Source organism: Myxocyprinus asiaticus, chromosome 47 (genome assembly GCF_019703515.2).
Source record: "Myxocyprinus asiaticus isolate MX2 ecotype Aquarium Trade chromosome 47, UBuf_Myxa_2, whole genome shotgun sequence".
In the NCBI taxonomy this organism is placed as follows: domain Eukaryota; kingdom Metazoa; phylum Chordata; class Actinopteri; order Cypriniformes; family Catostomidae; genus Myxocyprinus; species Myxocyprinus asiaticus.
Genome location: NC_059390.1, coordinates 27,390,204 through 27,404,537, shown reverse-complemented (window position 1 = coordinate 27,404,537; position 14,334 = coordinate 27,390,204). Strand labels below are relative to the sequence as shown.

At 37.9% G+C, this 14,334-nt stretch overlaps 1 protein-coding gene across 2 annotated transcripts in view; it reads left to right on the top strand.

The window, feature by feature from the left end:
* Window positions 1-14,093, top strand: part of cerk (ceramide kinase) — a 41,743-nt gene extending 27,650 nt beyond the window's left edge. For both annotated transcript variants that reach the window (XM_051691582.1, XM_051691581.1), the window contains 7 exons: window positions 1,292-1,366; window positions 3,523-3,675; window positions 3,766-3,871; window positions 5,335-5,405; window positions 7,036-7,241; window positions 7,871-8,091; window positions 11,337-14,093. In XM_051691582.1, the coding sequence (XP_051547542.1) occupies window positions 1,292-1,366; window positions 3,523-3,675; window positions 3,766-3,871; window positions 5,335-5,405; window positions 7,036-7,241; window positions 7,871-8,091; window positions 11,337-11,424 (920 nt within the window). In that variant the 3' untranslated portion in view covers window positions 11,425-14,093. The remainder of the gene's footprint in view (window positions 1-1,291; window positions 1,367-3,522; window positions 3,676-3,765; window positions 3,872-5,334; window positions 5,406-7,035; window positions 7,242-7,870; window positions 8,092-11,336) is intronic.
* The last annotated feature ends 241 nt before the right edge of the window (window positions 14,094-14,334 follow it).

Genomic DNA, 14,334 nt, shown 5'->3' with positions numbered 1-14,334 from the left:
AGAGTACAAGAGAATGCCAGACAAAGCTTTCACTTCAGGATCTGATAGATGAAAGCACCTGAGAACACTGACAAAACAGTAGTGCTAAAACTTAACATGGTTCTAACCATGGTACTTACCATGTTCTTTGAATGTACTACAGAAATGCCATGGATTGTTGGACATGTACCATGGTAAAACCCTTTTCTTTTTTTTTTCTTTTTTTCTTTTTTCACAATTCCATGATAATACATGTTTACTTTTGGAGATGTGTAATGGTAATTGCATGTTTGTTTGGACATGGTGCCATGCTAATACCATGTTTTGTTTTGTTTTTTGAACGTACCAATATTTATGGATGTGTACCATGGTAATACCATTATTTTGTTGTTGTTGAACACTACCATGATTTTTAAACATGTGCCATGATAATACCATGCTTCCCATTATTTTATTAGACAATACCAAGATTTTTTTGGATCCGTACCATGGTAATACCATATTTTGTACATATACCATGATAATACCATGTTTTTTTTTTTTAGCATGTACCATGGTAATACTATAATTTTTTTTTATGTGCACCATGTAATACCACAATTTTTTGGATGTGTAGAGGTAATTCCATGATTTATTTTATTTTTTACCATGGTACTACCATGTTTTTGAGCAAGTGCCATACTAATACCTAATGGCTTTTTGAACATATACCATTGTGCAGCCTTACCCATCACTGTACCATGGTATCACCACAATCATGCACAGATAATTAAGTAGCAAAGTTAGTCTTTATCATAATATACATTATATTGACTCAAAACTCAAACACCTTGTCACATCTCTTTCTCCTTCATTGTAACATTACTCGAATGCTGAAATAATCAGTCCAGCACATTTGTCTGTTTTAAAACCTCCAACCTCACTGCAGTTACTGAATATAAGCAATTTGAGGAAAAGGAATTAGATCACCAGACAGCATAGAAAAAGAGGGCTGAACTTATCTGAAATCTCATCTTTCTATAGAGCACTGCCCTGCCATGCTTCAGCTGAAATGCTTTATTTTGTATAGAAAGATTGAAAAACGTTCTTATACTCATACGGATTGAACGGACCCAAACTCTATTGGCATCTGATGTTTGGTTAACTTCACAATTGAAGGTTAGATTGCTGCAGCCTCCATATGCCACTGAAATTGAAAATGAAAGAGTGATTTCATTTCATATTTTCATACATTAACCTTCAGAGTGAATTGTGAGATATGGATTTAGGCCCGTTCTGAACCCGTGACCCACGAAATGTGTTTCTGAAACAGGTTCCACTGACTGTATCTGCTACGCCACAGTTGGCTCCAATGACCCTGTGACATCTGCACTGCACATCATTGTGGGTAAGTGGCCATCTCAGTATCTGCAGTATATGATAGTTTCATGAGAAAATAGTGTATATCTGAGCTAAATATGTGAATCTTACAAAAACATGTCCTGTCCATATTTCACCACACAATCAAAATGAAAAAAAAAAAAAAAAAATATATATATATATATATATATATATATATATATATATATATATATATATATATATATATATATATAAACTCAGCAAAAAAAGAAACGTCCTCTCACTTTCAACTGCTTTTATTTTCAGCAAATTTAACGTGTAAATATTTGTATGAACATAAAAAGATTCTACAACTAAGACATAAACTGAACAAGTTTCACAGACATGTGACTAACACAAATGGAATAATGTGTCCCTGAAAAATCAAAAGTAACAGTCAGTATCTGGTGTGGCCGCCAGTTGCATTAAGTACTGCAGTGCATCTCCTCCTCATGGACTGCACCAGATTTGCCAGTTCTTGCTGTGAGATGTTACCCCACTCGTCCACCAAGGCATTTACAAGTTCCCGGACATTTCTGGGGGGAATGGCTCTAGCCCTCACCCTCTAATCCAACAGGTGTGCTCAATGGGATTGAGATCCGGGCTCTTCGCTGGCCATGGCAGAACACTGACATTCCTGTCTTGCAGGAAATCACGCACAGAACGAGCAGTATGGCTGGAGGCATTGTCATGTTGGAGGGTCATGTCAGGATGAGCCTGCAGGAAGGGTACCACATGAGGGAGGAGGATGTCTTCCCTGTAACGCACAGCGTTGAGATTGCCTGCAATGACAAACAAGCTCAGTCCGATGATGCTGTGACATACCGCCCCAGACCATGACGGACCCTCCACCTCCAAATCGATCCCGCTCCAGAGTACAGGCCTCAGTGTAATGCTCATTCCTCGGGCAGTTGTTCTTGCCATCCTGTACCTGTCCCGCAGGTGTGATATTCGGATGTACCGATCCTGTGCAGGTGTTGCTACACATGGTCTGCCACTGCGAGAACGATCAGCTGTCCTTCCTGTCTCCCTGTACCACTGTCTTAGACGTCTCACAGTATGGACATTGCAATTTATTGCCCTGGCCACATCTGCAGTCCTCATGCCTCCATGCAGCATGCCTAAGGCACGTTCACGCAGATGAGCAGGGACCCTGGGCATCTTTCTTTTGGTGTTTTTCAGAGTCAGTAGAAAGGTCTCTTTAGTGTCCTAAGTTTTTATAACTGTGACCTTAATTGCCTACCGTCTGTAAGATGTTAGTGTCTTAATGACCGTTCCACAGGTGCATGTTCATTAATTGTTTATGGTTCAGTGAACAAGCATGGAAAATATTGTTTAAACCCTTTACAATAAAGATATGTAAAGTTATTTAGATTTTTACAAAATTCTTTAAAATACAGTGTCCTGAAAAAGGAATGTTTCTTTTTATATGTAATTATGTTTTGCATGAAGAAAATAATGCCTATTTTAGGACATTAAGACTTTTTATTTTATCGTTTTATTGTTACATTATTTTCATGGCAATAGAGCACATTTCCCTCCAAAATTATTATGACTGTAATGTGTCTGGACGTTTTACTTTTAGATTTTCATTATTGTAATACAATATTTTTATTTAAACCAGCATAAATGAAAGTTCAGCAAATACTACAATGATGTATAAATACTTGAAATTTAATTTTCATTTAATGTCACAATGGTCTTAAATATAGTCTTTATTTTCTTAATGCAAAGTAAAATTTCTCCTTTTTTTTTCTCTTAATTTTTTTGTGAAAATGATCCAGACTTGTTCTTGACAGGTTTAGTGAAATTCACACAAAAACACCTAGGTAAATCACAGTAACACACAGCCTCGGGTGGCTTGTAAGTGTAACAGGAGCCAGCTGGTACGTGATAGCCGTTCGGTATGTGTAAACCTCACTGATGCTAGGGGCTGTAGCCTTTTGCCTCCTCGTTAGTGCGCCTGCCTCTTGAGCTGTAGATGCCGGTTCGAATCCCGCTCGGAGCGGGACGTGCAGGACCAGTAACATAAGCATTATACCAGGAAGGAAATAATGTCAGACTTAAAAAAAATAATAAAAAATTTAAAAAAATAGTACAGAAGCATGTCTTCAGATGTGCCGTTGTTGTTTTTCCTAAAATCCATCCTTTGATTTTCTGCAGGTGATTCTCAGCCGATGGACGTTTGCTCAGTGCACAGTGACGTCAACTTCCTGCGTTACTCTGTGTCTCTGCTAGGTTACGGATTCTACGGGGACGTGCTGACAGACAGTGAGAGGAAGCGCTGGATGGGCCCAGCTCGCTACGATATCTCAGGTATGCAGGAACATATCTCAGGTAATCCATTAACTTCAAAGGACAATTTTTCATCTGTCAGCTGTTTTAATGGAAATGACTTTGGTGCAGGTGTTAAAACATTTCTGTCACATCGCTACTATGAGGGAACTGTGTCTTTCTTACCGGCTGAAGGGAACTTGGGAACTCCCCGAGACAAAATCCAATGTCGATCAGGGTAAGTATGAGACTTTATTAACATGATCATGATATTATAAATCTGATAGCAAACATCATAGAATCTGAACCTGTACATTTAGTCAACTTTCACATCATCTCTTGTGTTTCATAAATATTGTTAACTAGAGCTGGATGTTATATTGAATATTCTCAGAATATTTATGATGATTTTGCTGTCATTATAACATTAAGCAACATCATGAATGTCATTGTGTTTTTAATGCGACATTAAGTTTCCAAACAACTATTCGACTAGTTTGGTAACAGCTCTGGCTCCTTTACAGAGAGAGATTTTACTAGCAGCTAAAGTGTAGACTTCTGTAACAAAAACTGTGATAGCATTACTAAGTTTGAATACAAACTCTATGTTGAATCACTTCAAATGAATTGATTCAAAACTCTGATTCAATGATTAATTTGTGTCATTACACAGAAATGTTCTTGGAAACCCTTGCGTAGCATTTTTCATATATTTAATAAAATATATAATAAGTATGTAGGAAAATATTGCTGTTTATTTTTATGTGTTGTGATATTGTTTCATTTTAAATTAAACGTATTAAATGCCATTCTTCCTTGTGTTCATTAAGTGAAAAATGGTGCAGAGAACACACCTTAATTATTTTAACTAGATTTTTATAGTTTTATATACAATATATACACCGATCAGCCACAACATTAAAGAAGATCAGCAGTTACAGAAATACTCAAACCAGCCCATCTGGCACCAACAATCATCCATGCGATTATCTAATCAGCCAATCGTGTGGCAGCAGTGCAGTGCATAAAATCATGCAGATATGGGTCAGGAGATTCACTTAATGTTCACATCAACCATCAGAATGGGGGAAAATGTGATCTCAGTGATTTGGAGTGTGGCATTATTGTTGGTGTCAGATGGGCTGGTTTGAGTATTTCTGTAACTGCTGATCTCCTGGGATTTTCATGCACAACAGTCTCTAGAATTTACTTCAAATGGTGCCAAAACAAAAAACATCCAGTGAGGGGCAGTTCTCTGGATGGAAATGCCTTGTTGATGAGAGAGGTCAATGGAGAATGGCCAGACTGGTTTGAACTGACAAAGTCTACGGTAACTCAGATAACCCCTCTGTACAATTGAGGTGAGAAGAATATCATCTCAGAATGTTATTCTGAGATGCGGGTTGGTGCTGTTTTGGCAGCACGAGGGGGACCTACACAATATTATATATATATATATATATATATATACACACACACACACACAGTATTTATACAGTATATATTTGTTTTTAATCTACTTGGCTACAGTGGCTGATTGGTTGAACTGAATGCTTCTCTGGTTGATTGTGTGGGGGGTGGGGAGGCAAATACATAAATATCAAGAAACCAATTCAGTGGCTGATGAAGATAGAGAAAATACTGAGATATAATTCTTTCAGCCAGCTCTGCTGTTAACATGTTTTTCCACTTCATTTGCAGGTGTACTATTTGTCAGCGATCTTCGTCTGATAAGCTGGTCAGCAAAGATGAAGACAGTGTTTCAGATGCTGGTGAGGACACGTTTGGGAATGTTGTGTATGCCAGTGTTTAACCAACTTTGACAGCAAGTCTCATATCTGCTCAGTTGTAAATGTGCCCACCCACAGTACAAGCCCACAATGTGCATTTCCTGCCATGATTTGTAATGCCCCCATCTGTCGGCTCGACTGGCACACTGTTTGTGTACATAAGGCCAAATGGTTCAAGCTGCTGCTTGGCTGAACGTTTAAGCACACACACACACACCAGCATATTATCTCTGACTCTCAGCAGCCTCCAAACAACTGGCACCTCCGTTACCCGGCATTCTGTGTGTTTACTGTGTGCACTGATAAGTGCTGTTTACAGAGACATACACTCTGCCCTCACAGTCCCAAATTGGCATTTGTGCATGATGATTTCTGAAGCTCTTTTAGAGCGTGTGGAGTAAATAGAGTCTTGTGGGGAGAATATAGAGAAAGAATAATGTGAATAGGAAAAGAGAGTTAATGGCCCTTCATCAGTGAACGAGTGTCACAGCTAGATATGGAAAGGAAGTTTTTTTTTACTTTTTCTCTTCACTTTGGGGGAGATAAATTTATAAAAAGAAAAGACTGATTAAAATGGTTCCCATGGACATGGAAATCTGGAAAAAATATTCCAGGTGGAATTAATAAAATCTTAAAAGTCATGGAAATGTCAGTTGAATATACATTTTAGTTATGCTTTGCTATAATATATTTTGATGGCTAGAAATTGCTCTTTTGTAGAGTGAAACTTACTTGGAAGTCATAGTGATGTTCAATTTGAGCAAATCTTTCTTTTGTGTTTTCAGTAAATCGCTTGAACCAATTTACAAATTAATTTGAATGATTCATGGTCTGAATTTTTATTTTAAATCATGAAAAACTGGAAAAGTCATGGAAATGTATTGGTCAAAAAGTGCGGGAACCCTGGATTATGCATGAATAAACACATTTATATGCAAAAAGCACACTATTGCTGTGAAAAGGGACATACACCATATGTGAGGCGTTTTGCATATAAGTGTTCTGTTTGGATTTTTGTGGCGTACGCTCATATGAACTGTTTTTGGACTTCTTAAAAGGTGCAGTGAGTTCTTTACAAGTTTTCATCAAATTAAAACTAATTCTTAGGCAAATATTATTACAATATCACTGTTGCATTTCCACAACTTTCCAAAAGAAGGAAAAATAGAAAGAGATTAATTAGTGGAGTCAGAAAAGATAAAGATGCCTAATTTACTCATTTGAAACCCCATTGCAGCAGTTTTTTTTTTATTAATGCTAGGGTAAGATAACACAAAGATTCAAGTTATAAATGTACACTGAATAATAATAATAATAATAATAATAATAAATATATATTTCTAAAAATGTTTGATAGATTTACTCTGCTAATTAAGGTGGAAATGCATCATAACAGTCTGTGAAAAGTGTCCATTCTGGTATGGAACACCCTCTTTTCACCATCTAATCAATTCCTGACAGATAAAATCAAGTCCCATCCTACAACGTTTTCTCTAAATATTGTGTGACTTTGTGAAAGTCAAATGGATTGTGAATGTCATTCTTGAATTCTCAAGGGTGCTAACACTGACACTGCAGATTGTTTGAATGAATGAGTAAACTTGTATTTCAGAATGTCGGGACATGTGGACGGTTATCAGAGGGAAGTTCCTGGCCATCAACGCTGCCAGCATGAGTTGTGCATGTCCTCGCAGTCCTAAAGGCCTGTCGCCATCAGCGCACCTCGCAGATGGAACCACTGACCTCATCCTCGTCAGGAAGTGCTCTCGTCTTGACTTCCTGCGTCACCTGCTGCGCCACACCAATAAAGATGACCAGGTACGTGATTTAATCTTAGCAGAAATCTCACGTATCATGATGTTTTTTTGTTTAGTTTTTTGGTTAAAGTTTGTTCAATTTTAAAACACTTTTTACTATCCCATTTTAATTTGCAGAGAAAACTATAACCCCTATAAACTATAACGTTGCGTTGCAACATCCCAACCAATCCAACAAAGCAACATTAGCTCAAGTAATAGCAAGAGTTGGGGACAGGACTTACTGTTTAGCAGATTTGGGGAGTGTTCACGGAAAGCTTAACCTGGGGTGAATGAAAGTGCATCAGTTTCAAAATGTAATAATCAATTACAATTAGTATATTAATACCCAATGTACTTAGTGTTCATTCTTTATCCAGAATACAATTCTTGACCTATTTTGGGTAGTAAAAATCTACTAAATCCAGATCCACAACACAAAAGAACAAAACAAAAAAACAAATCAAAACATGACCAAAAACATGGCCAAATGTAAAATTTTATGATGCACCACATTATTTAAAAAGAATAATTTCATTTAAGAATGAGAATTTAATTTGTCATTGCATTTATTAAATCATTGTCTGAGCAAATATTTACACCTAATATTTAGTAGCCATACCTGTTGTTCTTTACTGTCTCTTTTTACAGTTTGATCACTCTTTTGTGGAGGTGTATCGGGTCAGACAGTTCAGCTTCAAACCCAGACATCAGGAGTGTGATTCAGAGATGGACCTAAGAGAGAGTGGAGCAGGAGGCAAGCGCTGCTTCAGTCAGATTTGCAGGGAACACAGAGCCTGCGGCTGCATGCCGGTCCAGAGCAACTGGAACTGTGATGGAGAGATCCTCCCACACACTGCCATTCAAGTCAGGTAGGACATATCCCTTGGGTCGAGACACACCCACTAGGCCAGGACACAGCCCCTGGGTAAAGACACTCCCAGTAGACCAGGACATGCCCCCTTGGTCAGGACAGATGCCCCTGAGTGAGGACACACCCAGTAGACCAGGACATGCCCCCTGAGTTAGGATACACTCACCGGGTTAGGACATGACCACTGTTTCAGTACACGCCCCCAGAGTTGGGATACTCCCTCCTTGTCACACTATCTGGGTCAAATCACACCCTGTAAACCAGGACATGACCTTGAGTCAGGACATACACTCCTGTGTATTAATGTGTGGCATTTTAATTTTGATAATCTGTTCTTAAACCTAACCCAAATGTTAATTGTCAGTAATTAAAGGCTGCAGACATTATTTGTCACTCAATCTGAGACTTCCTCGTCTGTCTAAGAGACATTACCACCTCTTTTAGCTCTTGTGTGAACAGTTAGCAGCTCCTGTCTACTTCAAACAGACTTTATTTTCCTGTAATGCTGAAAAAACAAACTTTACTAATGTGGTCATCAATGCTAGCTGTAGTTGATATGCTGAGGACTCTCTAGGAAAAGTTTGTATAATCTTAGCACTAGAATACGGAAATGATAAATGGACTGTTATCCATGTGAAAAGATGCTATTAAAGCTCCCTTATTGTGGACGTGGAGAAACGAGTTGTTCTCCTCCTTGATGCAGCGTGACGGCTCTCCTGAATGCATAATTTCCTTCACGCCCCATTGTTCTGTGTCAACAATGCGTAGCCATAAAATGCTCCTAATTTAATGGCCCTCTCTCTGGTAAAGGGGCACCTCCTTTAATTAAAATCCATTAGAAAGTCCATTCATTTATTCCATTTTCAGCTCCAGTAATTGTTTCTCGAATGAGTAAGCAAATAACCTGTTGAGATAATTGATGATGATAACGTGGCTAAAAAACTCGCCTGAGCGCTGAACTCCCCTCCAGAGTATTGAGTGGAATTAGAGGAAATTAAACAGCCCCCAAACCTCCCAACAGGACATGGATTTTACTACAAAACGACATGCCATTTATTGCTTACCAGGATTGGCCTGCACTTTTTTTTCTGCCAGCACATAAACATATTAGTGGTGTTTGCTAAGAGAAGCATCACAATTACTATTGCTCATTGGGGATTTGAACCAACTTAAACATGTGGGCCAAGAAATATACTCTATACAAGTCGGTGAATGAGAAGCTTCTAGCTACACAAGCTCAATTTCATCATTGTGTTCTGAAATGTGTCGTGGTGGAATTTAGAATGCAACTTGGTATTACAGCTGGTCTTATAGTCTTCTACGGTCAGTTTTCTCTTTCTGGTCAACTACTCTCAGAACAACAGTTTGAAGAGAATCTTGCTGTTTTATTTAAAGGAATAGTTCACCCAAAAATGAATATTTGCTGATAATTTACTCACCCTCAGTCCATCCAAAATGTATCGGAGTTTCTTTCTTCATCAAAACAGAATTTAAGACTTTTAGGATTTCATTTCAGGCCTCCTCCTTTAAACAATGCAAGTGAATGTCCTCCATTTTTTGACGGTCCAGAATGCAGATTTAGGTGCATCAAAATAATCCACACGACTTCAGTCAACAAATAAAGGTCTTGAACCCAAACGATTGATTATTTTGAGAAACAAAACAATACTTATATACTTTTTAACTACAAATGTTCACTTCCATACATCTCTGTGACGTGCACCCATGAGAGGGATGACGTAAGCTCGTTGGTAAGGCCACGCGTCACGTGGAGGAGTCGGGAAGCGCGTCATTGTTTACATTTCAGTTTGTGACTGTTTGTGATCGGCACAAGTTTCTCTTGTAAACAATGATGCGCTTCCTGACTCCTCCACGTGACGCGTGACTTTACCAACGAGCTTAGGGAGGATGCACCCTAGATATGGGTCATGTGGATTATTTTGATGCACCCTAAATATGTATTTTGGACCATCAAAAAATGGAGGACATTCACTTGCATTGTTTAAAGCAGGAGGCCTGAAATGAAATCCTAAAAGTCTTAAATTCTGTTTTGATGAAGAAAGAAACTCTGATACATCTTGGATGACCTGAGGGTGAGTAAATGATCACCAAATTTTCATTTTTGGGTGAACTATGCCTTTAAAGCTAGCTTCTTAAATAACAACACATTCAGTTAATGGCACAGACATGTGGAAGTGAGTCTACTGCTCCCATGAGTACTGACTTTGTTACAGTAATGCAAGCATGCACATTAAGTATGAACTGTGTGCATGCAATGTGCTGGCCAAGCATTCGCGTCTGCATATTTGAACAAAGTATGTTTCTGGCCTAACTTGTTTTATACCATTTGCACTACAGACATGAATGATACCTTAAATCATGTGACTTGTTGAGGAGAGTTTGCCATTATATTTATATTTTTCTAAGAGACTGGACTTAAGTTTTTTACCTGGCAAGTAAAAAAAATACTTACATAATATCATTGAGAATTGGGGGGTTGGCTTTTTTTCACTCTGGCCAGACAGCAATTAACTATCAATCACCTACAACACCCTAGCAACCAACCAGAAGCACTCACCTCTTAAAAGCTGCAATTCCCTAGCAACCGCATAGCAGTGCACTAACAACCATTCAGAACACCATAGAAACCACTTAGCAACGCCCTGGCAACCATCCTAGCATCACCCTAGCAACCACTAAGAACACTCTTGAAAGTTACAACGCCCTAGCAGCCGCATAGCAGTGCACTAACAACCACTCAGAACACCACAGAAACCATATAGCAACAACTCTGGCAACCATCATAGCATCACCCTTGCAAACACCTAAAACACCCAACTGCATGGCAGTGCACTATAGAACACTATGAACACCATAGAAACCACATAGCAATGCCCTGCCAACCATCCTAGCATTAACTTAGGAACCACCCAGAACACCTTTGATACCACTCAGAACACCCTTATGTACAAGAAATGTCCAAGCAACTACACAGCAACACCCTAACAATCACATTGCAATATGCTAAAAACCACTCTGAATACCTTATAAACTGCATAGCAAAGCCCTGATAACAACCCACAGCACCCTAGCATCATAGCAAATGTTTTGCAAGGGCAAGTGCCATTTTCTTCAGAAAATGTAAAAATCTAGTTTTTAACATGCTGTTTGTTCCAGTGAAGTGCTCACCTTTTGTTTGACTGACAGCTCTTTTTCTTTCTCTTCTTTGTCTCTCTCTCTCAGGGTCCACTGCCAGTTGATCAGATTGTTTGCGAGAGGAATTGAAGAGCAGTCGGTGTTTGAAGACCCGTACGCTCTTTGTGCAATATAGATCTCCATGAATTCACTCGAGAAACCTCCCGCTTGATCATGAAGGATTGACACTCTTTGAACGGAAGTGTTGCTTTTGGCTCAGCACAGTGTCACACTGTTTCTTACACTCTTACACCCAGATACTCCTCATGAAGATATCTTTAGTTGAGGAAACATGCAGAGCTGGAGGGATTTGCATCTTCATAATGTCTCCATACAGGCTGTAAAACTTTTAGATTCAGACAAGATAGGGTTAGCTGTTCATGCTAGACTTTAGCATTTTTTGTCATTTCACCTCTCACAGACCTTGACGTTGCTGATGAAATCTCTTGCTGTGTGCAACTGCTTCTAGCTTTGGAGTTGTCTGCATTGTCTTCCACAATCAAGCTGGTCTTGAAAGTAGCGTGAATTCAGTCCCAAAGTTGAAGCCCTGAAACTGTGAAAAATGTCTATTTTAGTTATAAAAACATTCTTCTAAGTAGCACCTTTATTCTTTCGAGATTTGAAGCACATGAGGTGGTCAAGGCAATGAAGTTAACGTTATACCAAAAACACTTGGGTTTGTGTTTCACTCTTGTTGATATTAAATGGTTAGTTTTATTTAAATGAAAATTCTGTTGGAATAACATCAGGGTGAGTAAATACATTTTCATTTTTGTGTGAAGTATGTGTCCTGTAAAAGTTAGCATGGGTAGCGTTCCATCATGTAGACAATGTGTAGCCTAAATCAGATTTTACCCATGAATAGTAACAATCTTTGATCACTTTATGGACAACACTTATTCACTGTTACTGATATGGCAGGTGCGGCCAATCCCAATGAATTTAGTTCTAATAGTTATTATCATAACATTTAGTGCATCTGAATGTAGCGTTAGTGAGCCAAACTACAAGCGCTGAGAACTTCACTATATCACTGCAGGGTCAGTTTGTCTGTATGGCTGTTTTTTCAGCATTCAGTCTGAATGTAAATGAAAATGCTGAAGCACTTTTGTCTATGCTGTCTTCCTGAGTCATGGCCCCCAAAATTTTCCCTATCTTTATAATGAATTTCATGTTTGTATTTGTGTCTCTTATGGTGATGTTTTTTCTTTTTTCTTTTTAAGTTTCATATTGTTCCTGTAGTATCAAAGGACAAAGTAGTTTATGATTGACAGAAAAAGGCAAGATAAATAGCTTTTCAGTGTTATGCATGTCAGCTAGTTTAGTATGCATTTTTAAAGTGTTTCCATGAGCTGTAGCAGTGATGCAACTGTGAAGGCAACCGATTTTTATTGTCACTGTGCAAGCAAAGCACTGTTCACATCCTTCATAGACTGGGAAAAAAGAGATTTCACATGCTTAAATCTCGTGAAGAAATGTCAAGGTCATTTTTCGCCCCAAAAATAAAATAAAATATAAAAAATAATATACAGCTTAAAATAAATATTAAACTAAAAAACTATTTTAGGACCATTAAGGACTTTTTGCATTATTTTCAATCAAATTCCCATTACTACTGTTATTTTTACAGTATATCACATATTTTGTGTTCACATTACAATAATAATTTTGACAATTTTTCTTTGCATAAAGGCAATGAGAATTTGAGGGTGAATATTAAGCGCATTTTTCACTCATACCCATTACTGCTCTTTTATGTCATACTTTGTTTTCAAATTACGGTAATTATTTTTAGGGACATTTCCTTATGGTAATGAAAATTTGAGAGAAAAAATGAAGCACACTTTTCACTGAAAACCCCATTACTGCTGTTATTCTCATTAATATGTCATATTTTGTGTTCGCATTACGGTAATCATTTTTACAGACAATTTTTCTTTGCATGACCGTAATGAGAAGTTGGGGGTGAAAATTAAGCGCACTTTCACTCAAATACCTATGACTGCTCTCATTTTTCTTAATATGTCACATTTTGTGTTTGCATTACGGTAACAAGATTTTGATTTAACCTTTGCATTAAGCTATTGAGAATTTGAGGTTGACGTGTTTAACTGTCATGAAAATAATTTTACAATGCTATATATTTTAGTAGTCATAAAATAGATTTTTTCGTACTTTTTCTCTTGAAATTTTGATTGAAAATTGACCCGGACATCTTGACCGTTTTCTTGATATTCCTCCACATTTACTCAAAGGAAAGCCATGTTTATGAATTGGCAGAACCGTAGCTTGCTCTTCATGTGTGTGAACAGTTTTTATGTCGTGTGTAGTATTAGTCTTGTTTCAAAGCTTGTGTATTTGACATCTGCTCCTGTTGGCAGCCCATTTAGACCCAATCAAACATGATGCATGCTGTATATACACTGTGACACCAACTACCCTACTGATCCAAAGATGTTATTCACAACCCATTTTAATCACTTGAACATGGCCATATTTTGGTTGGTGTTGCCTTAAGGCTGCACTGGTGGCCGCTGGTTGTTTATGACTCATGATGGGTGAATCTGTAATCAACCACAATGGTTTTCTGGTTACTGTGTTCATGACTTTAGCTTTGTGAGGTGTCACTTTATGCAGGCAAACAGCTTCTCAAATGAAGACTTAATAATTACTGATAATAATCATAAGAACATCTTATGGGACTCATCTTGCAGGACTCGAGATGATGTGTAAAACCTCATGTCATTTGATGTGTTGAATGGAAAGAAGCAAATAAAATCCTTGAATAAAGTTTATTAAACAGTCTTTGTGCTCTAGTGTTGGCTTGATTTATTTCAGAATGGCTGTGTGAAGGAGAATGCAGAAGATACTGGAAAAGAACATGAAATGCCTTAAGGATTGAAATTTGAATCTGCGTTCCATTAAGCCAGTGAATTTTAAATGACAAACAGGATCAGAAACTGAATTTCCAGTTATGAAAGTTAAAATGTACTGTATTTGGCAAAATGGGTAATTTGTTTAACCCTCAAATGCAAACCTTGGACCC